The 18,732-nt window shown below is 40.9% G+C and overlaps 1 protein-coding gene across 2 annotated transcripts in view; it reads right to left on the reverse strand.

Annotated features, from left to right (window-relative positions):
• Positions 1-14,085: 14,085 nt before the first annotated feature.
• Positions 14,086-18,732, reverse strand: part of LOC146385894 (noelin-2-like) — a 39,693-nt gene continuing 35,046 nt past the window's right edge. For both annotated transcript variants that reach the window (XM_084931881.1, XM_084931880.1), the window contains exons 6-8: positions 15,833-16,009; positions 15,547-15,720; positions 14,086-14,953 (exon numbers count right to left, since the gene is read on the reverse strand). In XM_084931881.1, coding sequence (XP_084788007.1) covers positions 14,633-14,953; positions 15,547-15,720; positions 15,833-16,009 — 672 coding nt within the window. In that variant the 3' untranslated portion in view covers positions 14,086-14,632. The remainder of the gene's footprint in view (positions 14,954-15,546; positions 15,721-15,832; positions 16,010-18,732) is intronic.

Genomic DNA, 18,732 nt, shown 5'->3' on the forward strand with positions numbered 1-18,732 from the left:
CAGCAACAACTCCAGCCCAAGAACACTGAATACGGGGGCTCCCCAAGGATGTGTGTTGAGCCCCCTTCTCTTTACTCTGCTGACCCACGACGAGATCTACTACAGGGGTGAAGTTAACCATCTGGCAGAGTGGTACAGCAACAACAACCTGTCCCTGAATGTGGAGAAGACCAACAGCGACTCTACTTCCTCTGCAAACTGAGAAGCACAAGAGATTCAACCCCCATAATGAGCACCTTCTACAGAGGCACAGTTGAGAGTATCCTCACCAGCTGCATCACTGTGTGGTATGACTCCTGCACTGGGTTCTGCAGGAAAAAATAACAACGGGTAGTGAGAGCAGCCGAGAGCATTGTGGGGACCTCTCTTGCCTCCCTCCCCAGGAGATCTACTGCACCTGCCTCATCCGGAAGGTCCTCTCCATTACAGGTGACTCCACTCATCCCTTCAGCAGCGTCTTCAGTTTGCTACCATCAGGAAGGATACTGAAGAGCCTCCGGGCCAGAACACGCAGACTGAGAGACAGCTTCGTCCATCGGGCTGTCAGGATGCTGACCATCTCTGAATCGAGAAGGGGGGCCCAAGGGTACATCTTTCGCCATCCTACAATGCTGTGATTGTAGCCATTCCCCACTTTCTGCGATTGGTACTCATGGCCATTAATCAGTAGGCTTTGATTAGTTGTCATTGATCAATGGTCATAAGAATTTGCATACTAACAATCATGGAACTAACCCCCCAGCACTTTGTTCATTCAGTGGTGCTAGTTTCCTTCACTATGCAAATGTACTGTTTATAAGGTTGGGGAAACCTGCAGTCAGCTGAGACTGAAGAAGTCACTTGGATGAGTGACGAAACGTTTCTTCAACTGAAAATGTCCAGATGAACAGAATCAACCTTTTGGGATTTACTTACCTGGATGATTAAGCACACATCAAGACGTTATTTTATTAAAAATTTTAAAATGTTAGCAGCACAAACAAAAAATTTTGCAGCACAAACCAGCACAAACGTTTGACATCAATTTTGTTTGATTTGGGTAATGTGGGGGGGCTGGTTGACCTTTTGACCTTTACCTTTTCATTAATATCTTTAAAACAGAAGCAGCACAAATGACAATTTTAGCAGCACAAACCAGCACAAACATAGCACAACTGATTGACACCAATTTTGTTTGATTCCATTAATATGGGGGGGCTGGTTGACCTTTGATGACCTCTAGAAATTTCTATTAATATCTACCTCTAGAAATTTCTATTAATATCTTTAAAATGATAGCAGCACAAACGACAATTTTTGCAGCACAAAGCAGCACAAACGTAGCACAAACATTTGATACCACTTTTGTTTGATTTGGCTAATGTGGGGGGGCTGGTTTACCTTTTGACCTTTACATTTTCATTAATATCTTTAAAACAGAAGCAGCACAAACGACAATTTTAGCAGCACAAACCAGCACAAACGTAGCACAGTTGATTGACACCCATTTTGTTTGATTTAATTAATGTGGGGGGGCTGGTTGACCTCTGATGACCTCTAGAAATTTTTATTAATATCTTTAAAATGATAGTAGCACAAACGAAAATTTTTGCAGCACAAACCAGCACAAACGTAGCACAAACGTTTGATACCACTTTTGTTGGATTGGAAGAAGGTGGGGGGGCCAACTTCACTCACATACATTTTTTCTTGTAAAACAAAGGGGGCCCAGCAAAAAAAGTTTGGGAACCACTGAAGTTTATAATAAGAAAAACTATATTCCTCTCCTTAGACGAGGCTGAAGAGTCAGGAGAATAGAAGAGTGCAAAGGTCCTTCCTTGTTACACTGTGAGGTAGAGCCATAGGTGTGAGATCAGTGAGAATCTGTAGCTGAGAGACAGAAGTGACAGAGTGACTCATGCATCCAAGCACTGTTTTCCAACTGCCCTGATGCATGTAGTAGGCCTGTGTATTATTTCAATAGTACACTCGTTTGGCACAGATAACCTACACCTTCCACGTAGTTCCTTTTTCCCCTCTGGTATTGTAATACATATGACCAGTGCATGAAGAATATTTGAGCTATAAAGAAAGTATCTATCTATCTATCTATCTATCTATCTATCTATCTATCTATCTATCTATCTATCTATCTATCTATCTATCTATCTATCTATCTATCTATCTATCTATCAACCAAAGGAGATGAGAAAAATTCCATCCATGTTCAACATGGAGTTGGTAGATTTTTTAACCTATACTGCAACCAGCCACCAGGGGACAACTGAACAGGACGTGGTCATGTTATCCATCTTTATATACAGTCTATGGTTTCAGCTTTCAAATTCACTTGAATGAAGCGATGTGATATTTCGAGCTTAAGAGCTGGGTTCTTGCCAAGACAACAACAGCGATGAACTGTCCTGTGTTATGTGAGCTGATATTTTTAGACTTTTAATGTTACACAGCAAGTGGAACTGTATTACATGCAAATTGGTGGACTCTCCTCAGCTCGTGCAGAATACGCATATTGTTACGCAGGACACAATCAAGCTTGAAAACTCTGTCATCATAACTCATACGAAAGGCGACTGCTGCTGTCAGCACGAGGTTTATGTTTCCCCAGTGATTCTACAGTGTTGTCTGTGTGGACTTTATTTCTTGCATGCCTGTCATTTATATTGTCATTCAAGTACAAATAAATTTAAATATAGAGGCTTTGGTGTTCAGTGTAATTTAATTTAACCCTGAACTATTCAAAACCATTAGATTAAATTACACCTAGACCTATTTAATTGTATTTTAAAAAGTTTTCTTTTCTCAGATGTCTGACTTGAATTAAACAAAAGGTTCTCAGGAGCAGGTCCAGATATTGAACATGTCTGACAACTACAGAGGCGTGACAAACATGAATAACTTGAATAAATGATTTGTGAAGCATAACAAATGCTTCCCTAAAGGGCAAAGAAGCTCACTGAATGGTTTGATGAGTATGAAAGTGATGTGAGTCATGCCTTTCCTGTATATACATTGGTTAGTTCAGACAGAATTATAGGCAGCAAGTGTTCACTTTTCATCTCAGCCTCGAGTCTGTGGAACGAATGAGATGTGCTGGATTCCTGACTACGGTATCAGAGATGATGTCTCCAACTTGGCATGTCAACAAGCTGCATGAAGCACAGCTGCAAAGATCAGAAACACATAAACCCTACAGTTATTGACCCTTCATCTCAGTAAAGATACAGTATGTGATACCAAAACAAACCAACGCAAAGAGTTAAATCATCCGAAGTCAGTTTAACAGAATTAAACAGATCTGCAGCTCTAAAAGGGGACTTTTGCATCCAAATAAGGCTTTTGGATAACTGAGTCAGAAAATTTATAATTAAACTTTTCCAACTCACAAACTAAATGTTTTGCTACTTTCAACTGAAAAGAAAAGCAACATAAAATTATTTGCATTATACAGTGTTCACTTGTATCTAATGCTGTACAGCACGGGTGTCAAACATAAGGCCTGGTGGCCGGAATCGGCCTGGCAAAGACTCCAAACTGGCCCACTGGACGTCTTTGGAAAATGGTTGGATCCATGGTAAAGAAACAAAAAAAGAAAGAAAGAAAAAGAAAACTAATGTTGGTTACTGTTGATTAACAGAAACTATCTGTTACAGCACAGTCTGACAGAACTTTTTCTGCAGCTCTACTCATTATATTCAAGAGTCATGCTGACACATTTCTTTCATTTAGTGCGGCAGAATTTCTTTATCATGTAGAGAAACTAAGAAATACAGCTGAAATAACATCTCTGCTAAATGTGCCGTTAGACTTCTTTTTGCTGACAGAAAGGACAGTTTCGCTGGTGTGGCCTACTTAAGATCAAAATGAACTGCATGTGGCCCACGATGTAAAATGAGTTTGTAGAGAATATGATCAAAGATCACTGGCATATTCTTGAAGTGGACCATTATCTGTAGATAAAACACGGGCATACCTCTGGAGCACAAAACTGAAGCCAACAGCTGAATATATTTAGTAATGGCAGCAGGGGGCGACCTCTGTGGGTGAAAAATAGTCACAAATTGATCTATAACAATGGAAAATGACTCATGTCTCCCTTATAATATGCCCTTTAAATTTCCTGATCAATAATTGTGCTCAATCACTGGCTTCACATCTTGTTGAAGACAACATGATGCTAATTTTGTAAATTGTATCGCTCATAACTGTTTTGAAGAAGGATAAAGAAACATTTGTTTTATCCCATATGGTGAAACTATATTCCTGGTTTCTTTGCTGAATTTTCTTAATACTTCCAAAAGCAAATGAAAAATTTACATGAACAAAGATTTATGTAATGTAAAATTATTATAAAATCAGTTTTTCTTTAGGCTTTGTTGGTATATTTCAGCAGAGCATCATTGCTGTTGCCTTATTTATGCAGTTTGGTGTAAACGATCATCCTGTAACCTCAACACCATATAATATTCAGTCATTCCTACAACTCTAATAATAACTATGAATTCACTTTGGTCAGGGTCAAACCTGGGATTGTGGGGGTTTCTTCTGATTTCTCAAAAACAAAGTAGGTAAATTCTCATGTTGTTGCGGCCTATAACAAGGTGGTGGCTTACATCCTGATCCTGAGGAGCTGAACCTTGGCTGCACCTTGTTTCTCATACTTTTGATATATAATATGCAAAGCTGGAGCGTCTCTGCCTGGATCAATGAAGATATATTTCATGCCCATCTTAGTTGCAGTAGTAGTAGCATTTATTATTTAGCAGCATTTCTTATAGTGACACAAGTGACTGCAGACAACACGCCTCCATGTGTCACAATTTGGCAGCTTCTTCTTAGGTTGCAGTTTTGTCAATGAAACTTCCCCCCACTTTTCCTGGAGAACAAACACACCTCCTTATGAACAAATTGTTGTAAACAGACCAAAACAATTCGGAAAGCAACGTCCTTGTGTGCGATTCAAGGACATGATTGTGTGATTGGCAGACAGCCTTGTCTGCCTATCAAAAATAATTGCCTTTTTTCATTAGGCTCTCCTCATTGAAAACCTATACAGTTTGAAGTGTAATCTCCAAACACCATTCAGCATCTAGTGTTTACTGGCTAACGGATATAAATAAAGACATTTTTAGACTACTTGAAAATGAGATGTTGCATTTCAAGGGGATGATCTAGATAAAATAAATTTCCTAGACTATTGCCTCTGTATAGTAATTATGCTTTCACAAAACAAATTCATAGCTTGTGTATCAATTGCTGCAACTCCTAATTTACATCACTATTACTTTCAAAATTCCCCAAAACCAGCATAGCATCACATAATCAGACCTGTGAATTTCAACCATTTCTAGTGATGTTCCTTCTCACAACACAACCAACCAAACATCGGTGAGGGGACATCATTAGTGTTCTTGGTGGTAAGCTTCCCACGGAGGTCCCTGAAGAGAAGATCCAGGTGACAATAAGTGACAAAGACAACGCAGCTGACATCTCTATGAATGTGTGAGAGAGAGACTGAGTAAGGGGTTTACCGCTGGTACTGGAGCTTGATTCTAATTGGCTGGATTTCCCTCCCCAATGTGCAAGGGCTTCTATTAATAGAACAGCAGACGAGCCCGGGTGGAACCTTATGCCTCTCTTTTCTCTCTCAGACCCCAGCATCCTCTTCATTGCTCATTTACACCCAAGCAGGAAAACTATCTGCCACTTCCCTGACCTCTTCCTCCCACCAGCCCATGCTTTCCTCTCAGGCTAGTCTTTCAGCCTGTGTCCTTGTTAAATAGGCTGATCTCTCCATTATTAATTAAACATGATCATGTCTCTCTGTGTGCTTTGCTTTGCTTTGCATCGGTGTGCCCCACTATCTCCCAAATCGGGATTGCGTTTCTCTTCCAAAGGTCTCTCTTTTTGTTTTTCCTTCCTCACTTTACCTCTCCTTATTCTGTTTCCTTCTCTCCCCCTTCTGTTCCCCTCAGGTGGTCTCTTTTTAACAGCACTAAATTATTCAACAGGCTGATTTCCGCCCAGGAGACAAAAAGCCAGGGGATACTTGGACAGATAGAGATGAATAAATAAAAAGATAAAAATGATATATCCACCTGTCTATTCCTTGCGGAGCAGCATTTTGTCCAAGTCGTGATTGTGTGTCTAAATGAACAGTGTGTGTTTGTGTGTGTGTGTGTGTGTGTGTGTGTGTGTGTGGGCGTGTGAGACTGCATCGCTGTGTGGAATTCCGGCAGGTCTTCCGGAGAGGTGCTTCCACTATGCAGAAAATCTGAGCCTATGATGGTGATAGATGGGGAGAAGGGAACCTTGCAGCAGGGACCATGCCAGACTGACTGGGGCCCTGCCAAAGACAGCAGGGAGGTGGCCAAACAAAGGAGCAAGAGATAGATGGTAAAAGTGAGACATAAAGGTGGAGGTGCACAAAGCAACTGGAGTAAATTTTCCAGGAGTCTGTCTGCCTGCAGTCTATCACTGAGATGTGCATTCAACAATATGTTCACTTGTCTCAGAAAGCAGAATAAAAATGTGTGCCAAGCTGTTATGTAACGTGTCTGCAAGGATAACATCACAACCTGCAATACCAGACAACGACCGTGGTTTACTGCATGCAATAGGCAGCAGTGACACAATACTGACACAAGAATCCACACATATATGTGTGTGTGTGTGTGTGTGTGTGTGTGTGTGTGTGTGTGTGTGTGTGTGTGTGTGTGTGTGTGTGTGTGTGTGTGTGTATGTTTGAAAAACCTCCTGCTACCTGTGTTTTTAAAAAGTGCAACCATTATTGGATGTGAAGATGACACTAAATTATGGGTTGGTAATTTCCTGTGTGGCTGCCAGGAAAGAGCTGCACAATTTGGTACTAATTATAGGGGAAATAAAAGCAGTGTCCATTAGGTAGTTACTTGCTAATCTAATTTTACTGGATAGATAAAAGCCTGATATTTCCCTGTTATTAGTGCCAAATTAGTTTTACATGGAAATTCTTGAAAATCAGAACCTTAACCAGCTTTTCTTTGGAGGGTAACCCAGGAGCACACAAACATTTTCTGTTAAACTATTTGAGATAATAGTGTCTGCAAAGAAGATGACTCACAGGCTTAGGAAAATAATAAAAATAATAAAAGCTGTTTTTATGCTGTTCCCTCTTATTTTCTTAGAAACTTGAATGTAAATGATAAATATAAGAAGGATTCTTCAGGTCTGAGAAAGGTCTGAAGCCTGGTTGTACAGAAATCTGTGGAAAAATAACTATAGGACTCACTTTTTTGTAAATAGAAACCTTTTTCGTGAGTTTAGTGTAATATTCACTAAATGCAACTTAATGTTTGCTTTGTTGGTTAAATTTAAGCTCAAATAAATGTTTTAGAGCATACTTAATTTGTGCTTGACAAGCATCTGAGAGTCCAGTGTTCTTGGTTCTTCACTCAGATTCATCTCTCACTCGCTATGTCCAGTTTCAAAAAACAAGATAGTAATGGGCAAAAAGGTCAACTCAAGGCTTCAGAACTGGTTTGAGGCTTTTTTGGGACAAATCACGGTGGTTGTATTCATCTTTAGAAAAAAAGGCTAATTTTAATTCAAATATTTTAATTCTCAATTTAAAATGCAGCGTTCCTCAAGACTCTATCCTTGGCCCACTCTTGTTTTTTAATATATATGTTTCCTGATCAGATCAGTCATAATCATGACATTGCCGTTACAGCTATGCAGATGACACATAGTTATATGTCCCTCTCCAATCCCAGTAGCCTTGACAATTTATTTACCTGCACTTTTCCCTGACAGTAAATCCAATGTATTAGTTACCTTTCTAAAAATTCTACTGCCCGAGCCTACAGGAAAATTAACTCACTGACCAAAATGTCAAGCCTTGCACTCATGACAGGGGAGTGATTTTTGCTCACTTTCTATGCACATTTAAAAAGAAAAAAAAAGAAAAAGTTGTCCAGTCGTGCAGCTGTTGGCTTAACCAAATTTCCAAAATTAGATCATTCTTGTCTGTCACAATTTCCAAACCTTATGCATGCTGTTATATATTTTTTCCTTTTATTGACTTGGATATTGCAATGCTCGACAAACAGTGTCAGTCAGACGCCATGTGTAGAAATGTGCTATATACATTTATTACAACTATTATTGTTGTTGTTGTTGTTGTTCTATGTGAAAACATAAGATTTAATGCTGCATCAACAGACTGAATGATTGTTCTTCTGATTGCTTATATGATAAATCCACACATCAACCTACAGCTTTATACCGGCTTCCAGGATTGTTTGTGTGTGTGTGTGTGTGTGATTTTGTTTTTTGTTTTTTTTTAGCCACAAATGACCCTTTGGTTCGCTTATTTCAGAGCCAGCTTTTAAAAAGCAAAAACACTCTAAACTACATGCTCATATCCAAGCACCAGACAAAGCTAATTGGCATTCACATCATGACTCAGTAAAAGCAAACAGGACTTAGTTTGGATATGATGGGAATTAGAAAAGCCCCCCCCCCCCCCCCCCCCCAAAATAAACAAAAAAAACAAACAGGACTGGAAAGGCTACCACATTGAATATACATCATTCAAAACAATTAAAGGAACCCTGCCTCTTTTGCTTATCCACATCGTTTGATGGAAATGAAAATGATCGGTGTACAGAGGATTGAATTTAAAGACAACCTGGAAAATCAAATTAAAAAAATGATGATGCAGGCTAGTTTATTTCATTTCAGTCAGGTAAGTCAAAACGGTACTCTATTCCTTAAGTGATCAGATCAGTATTACAAAGTGTAATTGACTTGATGCTGTGCTCTGTTTGAAAAGTAGGGAGTAAAACTGCTGAATGGCTCAGTATGGAGTGGGAAGCAGGTGAGCAGGCAGGTGTGGAAGGTCAGGTGACTGAGCTAGAAAGCATAAAGCCTACTGCTGCATAGCAGGTTATCTGTACAAGGACCTTTTTTATTTATTTATTTTTTAAAAAACTGGCCAACAGTAAAATAACAGCATGGTGTGAAGACTGCATACAAAGTATGCAGGTTTATTAAGCACAATCTTCACCAGCACACCACCTGCCTTGTTTTCCAGATGGATGGCGTGCCACACACCTACAAATAGAAGTTCCCTATAGTTATTTCAGAGGCAGTTCCTTACTAATAAATAACATGAAATGACTTTGTTGGAAATGTAAAAAAAAGGATATTGGCAGTGCTTCGTGTTTGAAGGCAGAATCTGTGGAATAATACATCCATCTGATAGCAGTATAAATCACCACAGATGCTCGAAGCTTCTGTTTCCATCTGAAAAAGGTGAAGGTTTCTTACAGCCTGCCAGTGGCTCATTTCCAATCTCCACCCTAAGGGCCCAATCAGTAAACCCTCACAGACTTAACTGAAGTCACCTGGTAAATGATTGAGTGCCACAGGCTGCACGAGCTTGAGAAAGTGTAAACAGAGATCAGGCAGTATTTGTTGACATGTACAGTTTTAAGAAAAATCCTGTTGGCTCATATCTGATTAAACAATATATGACTTTCATCATCTTGCCATCACAAGAAAAGCAACTGCACACAATTAAAGCTATAAAATTGCTTCATAGTTCCATCTTCCTTTTCCTTGTAATGCTGTGGAGTGGCTGATTATGCCATTGTTTGTTTACTGTTTAATTCTCCCAGGCTTTCCCTGGTAAACGTTTAAAGTCACGGCGCTATGAACTGTGGGTAATTCCCTCAGGCAAAGTCTACAGAAACGCAGACTTGTTGAACAGGAAAGTGTGCATAAAGGGCTTAAAACATCTGCAATAGAGAGTGCTCATGCATTGCCGATTTAACAGTGGGATAGCCCTGAGCTCTCAAGGACTGAAGGGGAATGTGTCTCAAAGTCTGTGAGTGTGGGCATTGAGATTGAGCCAGCATGCTTGCTCCAAAAGACTTAATTAAGAGACACTTTGCATTTGCAAGTGGAAAGTGAATTGGAATTGAGTCACTATATTAAGTTATAAGAGAAAAAGTGCAGCAGTAAAATCATATTCTCAGACAACAGGACTTGTCTGCATGTGGCCAGAATTATCATGATGCTGAATATTTCTGATAGTGTCAATAAAAATGAATTTAACTAAGAAATCACAACTGTTAAATGTGATCAAGTATATCATGGTCACATTCCCATGTGTAATGTAAGTAAATCTGTTAATGCAGTTAAACCTCTGTGCGCCATCCTGTCCCTAGAGTAGTTCTAGGAGAACTCCCACTTAGAGAAAGTCAAACCCCAAACTGTCATGAGCCACCAGTGGATGTCCTGGGGTGTGGTGCCTGTTTACCAGTGGTCACCTGATCTTCACACCCACCCACACGCACCTGTGGCTCCTCACGGCTGACAAACACCAACCAAACTTAAGGCCTGGCTGGCGTGGTGTTCCTCACTGGAGTGTTGTACTTACTAGTGTTAGTGTAGCCTGGTTTAGTCTCTTGTTGTTCTCCCTGTGCTCCTGAGTGTTTCTCTGACGTCTGTCTCCATCTCCCTTGTATAGACTTTCTGGGATCTGAACCTGTCTTTCCTGGACCCTTCCCAGTTGACCGTGAGTGAGAGTCCACCGTTGGAGTGGACGGTGTGGAATCTGGATTTGGACTGTATATAGTGGAGTGTGAGCGTGTGTTCCCCTTTTCCCAAGTCTGGACCTGCACTTGGAATCCTCTTTTCCACTGTATATATGTACAAACCCACTTGTTTGATTGCATAGTTCAGAGTTCTGCCTTTTGAGTTCAGCGCCGGAAAACGTGACAAAAACTACAAAGCTTACAATCTGATTGGTCTCCTTTGGGTTTCCTGTATTAGCTGAAAAGAAACCATGATGTCAGAACATCTGGTGAAGCTGATTCATAAAATGTACGCTGCCAACCGTTAACATTTTGGCTGTTTTGCATCTTGGGATTTTTTTCTTATAGTGCAAACATTTGGTATGAAATTAACTGTTTTTTTCCAGGCTGTGAACCCCTCTTTTTACCCTCTAAAGAGGAGAATGTTAACATACGAGTCTGCAAGAATTGACTCACTTCGGTAGCCAGCCTCAAGTGGCCAGCCGAGGAACTGCAGTTTTTCAGCGCTCACAGCAGCTTGCTTCTTTTAGTCCTGCTGTTTGCAAATTGAAAGATGGAGCAGTTTTGCTCAACCAAAGACTAATATGACCACATTTTGTTGCACATGCTTGTTCAGTTGTTTCACTTTTGTCACTTGAATTATACTTCTTGCCATTACAACCTGAATGTAAAAACCTCATTTAGCCCTGTGTATAATTGTTGTAATTAAAAAGCATTGCCTTGGTGATTATAATCAGCTAATTATTGCTGTTGGAAAGGCAGTGAAGGGAGGTGGTAGGATCACACCTGTTCTCTCCAGAGAATGGAAAAAAGCTCAGCCTGTGTAAAAGAAGCCAGTGATGCAGACTCAGTAATGCTGAGTGTTGTCAGCACGGTCTGTAGAGTGAATCCACAAATTTTAGATTAGTGTCCATACACAACAAATTTCATTTGCTTTAATGTCTCTTCATTTTTGTGCTAAAATAAGTGGATGTTTCTGAGCAGTGACCTGAACTCAAAGCAGTTAGACACAATATAATCACAGTCACCATGGCAACAGAATGGCCATTTGTGATGTTTCCACTGTCTTTATTATCCTCCATCGCTTTCTATCAATCCAATATTTTGTTCATCTTGTTATCCATGAGCCCGCCACCGCCTGTGACTCCTGCCTCGTCTGTACATCTGCTGTGTTACAGTATGCATTTCGTGTACGTGAGCTCATCTGTGCGAATGCGAGTGTGTGTTTCTGTGAGACTGCCGGTTTCAAGAAGCAGCACTGACTAATTTCTGGCTGTGTAATCTCTTCATTTTCAGTCCATAATAGCCACTTAAATTATAATGAGCAGGTTAACCTTTGCAGCTGTGCTTGTCCCAAGCTCGTTCAACTCAAATCCCGTGTAACACGGCTGGGCTCTTTTTGATTTCAAGCTGAGGTCCAACCTTGGAAAACAAGTTATCATCAAATGTTTTTATTTTTATTCTTTTTTTTGGGGGGGGGCTTTATACAGCATACAGTGCTATTATTTTCTTCAATCTTTGACTCTACTTTGTATTGTGAAGTTTTCTATTTTTTTTTTAACTGAGCCGTCCTGTCATTTCAGATCCTGACATCCTGCCCTTGTGTGTTTTCCTTCTGCGATACACTAATTTGTATCACATGGATCTTAGTTACAGGTGTACCATCCTATTCCGAGTGGTCCCAGCTGCCTGATTTTTTTGGGATAATAAAAAGCGTGATTTTTTTTGTGTGTTTTTGAGTTGTATTTGAATCTGCCTTCCGCATTGACTTGTTACACTCCCTAAAATAATTTTAAAACTAAGAACATTTGCTAAAAATTAGTAAAATGGGCATCAAGTTTTATCTTATCGTACAGCACCAATGTATCATCTGGGAGACCTCATGACGACATTAGCATTTAAAGAGACATCCACATACAGTAAGAAGCAAACTGACGCTTGGTAGCTACCAGCTGAAATTTCAAGGCCCAGCTCCTTACAGTACTGTGAAAAAAGTTTTCTCATGACTCTTTGCAGCAATAATTGAAGCAGTCATTTTCTCTATGACTTTATCAGTACCTCGTGTTGTCATGGAAGAAATTTGACCCACTCTTTTGTATATCATTGCCTTCTTTTATTGAGGTTAGCAGGGATTTGTTTATACACATCCACAGCATTTCGATCAGGCTGAGGTCTGAACTTTCACTAGGCAACTGAAACTCTCTGATTCTTTCCTTTTTCAGCCATTCTGTTCGAGATTGTTGATATGTTTGGGATCAGTGTTGAGGCGTTCGCAACTGGCTCAGCAGCTGCAAAACAAGCCCAAATCATCACCCCTCCACCTCCATGCTTGACAGTTAGTTGGGGTCTTTGTGCCAATATGCTGTGCTTGTTTATTCCTAAACGTGGCGTTACGGCAGGCTACACTTACATTCTTTTCAGAATTTGCTAGCTAGTTCTCCTTTTAAATTTCAATGCACAGCATAAGAGTAAACGTGTAGTTTGACCCGTCAAATGAAAAAATTAACTGATTTTTATCACCATCATGAGAGAAATAAAGTGCAGACAAACTGTCTCCTGATATGCTCACCTGGTTACTTACAAAGCTAAACCTCAAAATCAGATGTGTAATTGCTGTGAGAGAAGATTACTATCAGCTCGATGTTCAAGTTTGCCCAAATTAAGAAATATGTGTGTCCAACACATAATCACTCTAGTAAGTGTAGAAACTGAGAAGGAAAAATGGAGACACAGTTTACACTAACCACAATTTACCAAGTTTCCTTTAGTAGAAATGCTCATTTGGGTTTTTTTCTTGCAGAAAAAGGTTTAGAATTCAATTTTTTGACCCTCATTGGGAATGCTAGCACTTAAACATAAGGGGCATTTTCCATATATTGTTATTAAGATTGGAGGAACCAGTTGTCTATATGTGGAGTTATGGCTTTTTCAGGTGTTTTTTGTAAGCAGCATTTGTATTGGCTGTCTCAGCAACATGTGGGAGACGGTCTACTGACTCATGGAAGCCAGTTGCCCAACCACACTGCTGCATTCTTGAGGAGCTAATTGCAATCAGTGCACTGGTTATAGGAATGGCATTCCAGACACTGTGCCATCGTCACTGCCCTTTAGTATCCATTACACTCTTTATTTTTCACTCTTTATTGAGCTCTTCCAAAGCCATGTTAAAAAGTACCTCACACAACATTAGCAAGCAGATCCTGAAAAGTTAACGTTAAGAAGGAAAAATTTAGCAGACTGTCACATGATTGGATGCTGCTTTGTTCTGGAAGATGTGCACTGAAGAGCATCTGCGGCTATTTGAATATACTGCTTACACCTGCCATCCCACGAAGACATCTTTGGTTCCCTGTTTGTGTTTTTTAATCCTCTAAATTCATGAGGCTCCATCCAACCAGATGCCCAAGTGGAGAAAGGTAGAAGGAGAGAAAGCACAAAGCCTTTTTTGTTTTGGTGTATTTGTGTATACTATGTTGTGTAGAGATCAGGACAAAGAAGTCTTGGCAAAGTTTGACAGTAAACTTTATTGAATGAACAACCATGCTGACTGAACATGTCCACGATCACATCACAAACCCGGAATATCTCAGTCAGGGCCGTCGTCATAGCTCGAGGTTTGAAGCGAGGTGAAATTCAGTTCATGAGCTGTGTGTATATATATATATAATTTTTTTTTTCCAACAATGCGACCTCGACTTCCAAAGTCACTTCTTGATATACGAGTGGAATGAAACGTAACAGAATATGGATGAGCTCAAAATGTCTGACTTCCTTCTTTTCTATCAGCGTCCCTGCTGCAGAGGCAGTTAATGTCCATCATCGCGGTGATGAACACTCTTGTCTGTGCGAGCTCTCATCATCTAGAAGTCATTCAAATTCAAACACAGACAGTACTTATTACCTTGTTGAGATGTGAGTCGCTGTTGTGTGCGTGTGTGTGTGCATGCGTGTGTATTTTTGCAAGTTTTGAAGTGTCCTTTAAAAACCTTTCTCCTTCATCTCTACTTTGTTTTTTTCATTTTCATTTTTATTTATATCTTTTAGGTGTAAATCTATCCATCGCTCCTGATAACGTGAAACAGTGTGACATTATAGAGGACCTGGTGACCGTTGTTCCAGGTGTACAGTGCTCTCTCTCTGGGGTTGTAGTCCATCATGCTGATGTGGGAGTACTGGTTGTGGAAGGGAATGTCGGTGTATTCGTACGTGGAGGTGTTGGTGTGGTAGGCAAAGTGGACCTTTGCTCCGGCCAGATGGGAGTTGGTGACGTACAGGGTGCCGCAAATCATGAAAGCCTCCCCAGCACTCCGCTTAGGAAACCCCGTGTCCCAGCTGTGGAGGACTTCAAGCGAATGAGGGTCAAGGCGACTCACCTGGAGGCAGAGAGGACAGGGTTGGCAATGATGCCGTCTCACACGGTTGTGAATAAGCTGAGGTAAATCTGTAGCTGCAGAAATGGTGAAATTTGTTGAAAGCAGCGTGTTTGTCGTAGATTGTACATGAGAGAGGACTTTTATTTTTTTGATTTCTAAAGGGCCTCACAGTATCACAGACCGTCTGCATAAAAGATGGATGCAACCTGTGGGCTTGAAAAGAGAAGCCAAGGAGGCATAAACCTGTCTTCTTTCTGATGGAGGTGGATGAGAAAATGACCCTACATTTCAACTGATTCAGAAAACACTCAATCACTAGTTTCTGTCTTTACTGAAAACAGCACAATGTTCATTGGTGCATTACAAAGTAGATGATGGCGAGGATATGATTTAGGGCACAGCTAATTACTAACTGTCTCCCCAAAACACAACTGTTACATAAGATCCTGGCTGTCACATGAATTTGATGTACAGCAGCTTCTTCTCTCTGTTTCAGTGTGCTAGTCATGACACTTAAATCAGTCAAAATTTGCTGTGTGGCAATGTGTCTCATGTGTCTCTGTGGAGGAAAGTTAGAGAAAACGGAGACAGACCATAATGTTTCCAGCGTTTGGGATGGAGGTGTAGACAGCCCAGAGTCCTGTCTCATCTGCCATGAGGTCGATGTCAGAGGATCCTCCCCAGCTGTAGGGGAAGGTGTTGTTGTATCCTGCACCGTTTAGGCTACGCTGGAGTAACACACTGCGAGAGCGGAAATGGTACTGAACCTAGAAAGACACACACACACGCATATGCACGTACATACACGTACAGCATCTCATTTTAGTCGACCGTCAATCATCAGCATCAGCTGTTACTGATCGCGACCCAGTCTCGTACCAGGATGTTGCTCTGGTGCTTGTTGTAATAGAGAGACCCGTTGTAGACCACGTGGCCGGTTCCCGCCCAGGGGTGGGGTAACAGATGCTGCACGAAGTTTTGGCCTTTTGTGAAGTCCCCCATGGTCCTGTACTCTAACACACGTCTGCCCTTATAGTAGCCATCCATCGACCACACCTGTTGGAGAGAAGGGAAAGGAGCGCAGATGGCTCATCTATAGCCAGGTCGTAAAATGAACTCCTGCTGAGCAATAAATTCTGTTACGCTTTGAGAGTGATCCATCATGCCCCCCCCCTCCTGCTGTCCAACAAACTGATTAGATCACGACATAATGTACTCAGACTGTCACAGTTGGATGCTGCAAACCTCGAGTCGGTCAAATCAAATAAAAGCAAAGGCAACAGTTTGGTATCACCCAGACCTCCAGGTGGGGAAGATAACAAACGCAGGTTCAGCAGGCCTGCCAAAGCTCTGGATTTGTCAGCATGCTGAAGTTGTGCGCGTGAGGCCGCAGCAAGAGAGATGCTCAATATACAAAAGGTTATAGGGCTTTTCTTCAGCTGCTTTTCCTGCATCACAAATAGGAAAAAGTGTATGCAAGTCGGTTTTCAGCGAAGGTTGCTCACCAGAAATAACAAAACTGCTTTTTGTCTGCCTCCATCTAGGGAACGCCTGCTCCCCCCCCCCCCATCATATTCCTATTTCAGGACTAGACAGTGGAAGCAGTTTTGGCTATGCATTTCCACAATTTATAACATTCCCGGAGATAATTAGCAGAAATAAATTCTGATCTATCCCAGGTATGGATGTTTGATGTCCACCTTTTTCCCACCTCCTCAATCAAGCTGACCTGAATTTAAATCACCGCCTGATGAGAAGTAAAAACCCAATAATCTTAGTGTAATGAGAAGAGCTGTAAATATAGGACAGTGGAAGAAGTTGTGGGGAGGGAGCAGAAGATGAGAAAGATCAGTGGTGAAACAAACGACCAGAGAAGTAATGGGATGGGTGGAAAATTGAGCGTCGGCAGCGTGGAGGATTAATTACCCGGGGAGGGGACGAGAGGTGAAGCAGATGAAAGAAAAGAGCAGAGAGCACCGGGAAGAGAGAGCATTGTTGGTGAAAAAGATGCTCGTTATCCCCCCCGCAAAGACTGAAAAGTACTGAGGCCAGATAAAAAAAGGGGGGTGGGGAGGGGGCAGATGAAAAGGAACCTTTTTGTTAAGGGGAAAAAAAACCTCTCCTGCAGTAGAACAGCAATTTTTTAAATTACAGTTCATTTGTAGCAGCAATATTTAAAATTCACATTGAATTAGATACTTTCAGACAAAGGTAACTGATTGCGGTTATTTTGAGGGCCTTCAATAACAGAGTTTAATTGAGACTCGGCTAGTGGTTTGAAAAGACAATGAAGCAGACTGATTGGCCTCTCCCGCTCCTTCCAGTGCGCTCTCTTCTCTCCTCCAAACACTGATGAAGCTTTCTCAGTTTTAATTCGCTTTTAAATAGGTTTCAAAGGAAGACGAGTCCCTTTGTTTATTGGCAGCTGTAATCTTCTCGTGTCTGAATGCACCATTTACTTTAAATAAACAAGCTCCAGATACTGATTATATAGCAAACGGTGCGCACGGAAAGTGACTTGGGATTTTGTTTTCTTCTTCTGCTTCTAGAGCTTACGTCTAAGTTTTACAAATTAGTGAGCTATTTTCTTTCTGCTCCCCTCCTGGCTGGCCTACTCCCATACGCCCTTAAAGGATCAGTTGTATCTTATTACAGTATCCACATGCTGTGAAGTGATCCCTCCCCACTGTGACTACACTAAGGGGAAAGAATATCCACAGGTCCTGCTCTCTGCAAATATTCATTCGGGAGCACGTCTGACATTTCAAGTGGGTCTCTTCATACTGGCAGTCACATGTTGGTTTACATTAGTGGGTTGGACTGCATTTACAGGGCATTTTTAGCATGTAACTGATGCACTAATACACTATTGCCAGTAAAGGCACCGGTCTCAGTATCAGGTGCAATTTAGGGATCAACATCTCTCACAAAGATACTTAAACATGAGGAGCTAGAGGCCGAATAAACACTGCTGTGATCAGTGGACTGATCCTACTCTGAAACTACTGCCAGTTAGCTTACTGGTTTGTAGCTTCATATAGAGAAGGCTCTTGTATTTATATTTTCTTAAGAGGGAAACATACAGTACTGTGCAAAAGTCACTCTCTTTTTTAAAAATATTTTTCTAGGCAAATGGGAAATAGATACAGGGATTTATTGAATCATCTGAAAATATACATGGAAATATATATTTTCCATGTAAATTTGCTAGAGCCACTGCCTGAACTCTCATAGACAAAGACTCTTCTTTAAGTAGTCTTAGAATATTTCTCCAGGCTTGTTAAAGGACATTCAAAGCTCTTTGGTTTTTTGCTGCCTTTTGTTTTGTTCTGTATCAAGATGATCCCACACTGCTTCAATAATGTTGAGGTCTGAGCTCTGGGGAGGCCAATCCATGACTGATAGTGTTATTGCGTGATTTGGCATACCTCAACCTTTTCTCCTGTTCCTTTCTTTAAAAATGGCTTCTTGATACCAAACCTTTCACTGAGACCATTTCTGATGAGGCTTCAGTGAACAGTAGATGGATCAACTGAAGCCCCAGATGCATCTCTCAGGTCCTGTGTCAGGTCACTGCTGGATTATTTCCTGTTTCTTAAGGATGTGAGTTACAGATACTGTTCATCTCCTGTCAATAGTTTTTAAGCCTGCTGATTCTTTATTTGTTGCCTGTTATGTTTAGACAGAACTTCACCCCTTGGGTGAAAAAGCATCCAGTGTCCAAAGGCAACCTTTGAAAGACCTTCAGAAAACCTGGAGAACTATTGCTCAAGACCACT

The sequence above is a fragment of the Perissodus microlepis genome, chromosome 6, assembly GCF_051167445.1.
Source record: "Perissodus microlepis isolate ML-2025 ecotype Zambia chromosome 6, ASM5116744v1, whole genome shotgun sequence".
NCBI lineage: Eukaryota > Metazoa > Chordata > Actinopteri > Cichliformes > Cichlidae > Perissodus > Perissodus microlepis.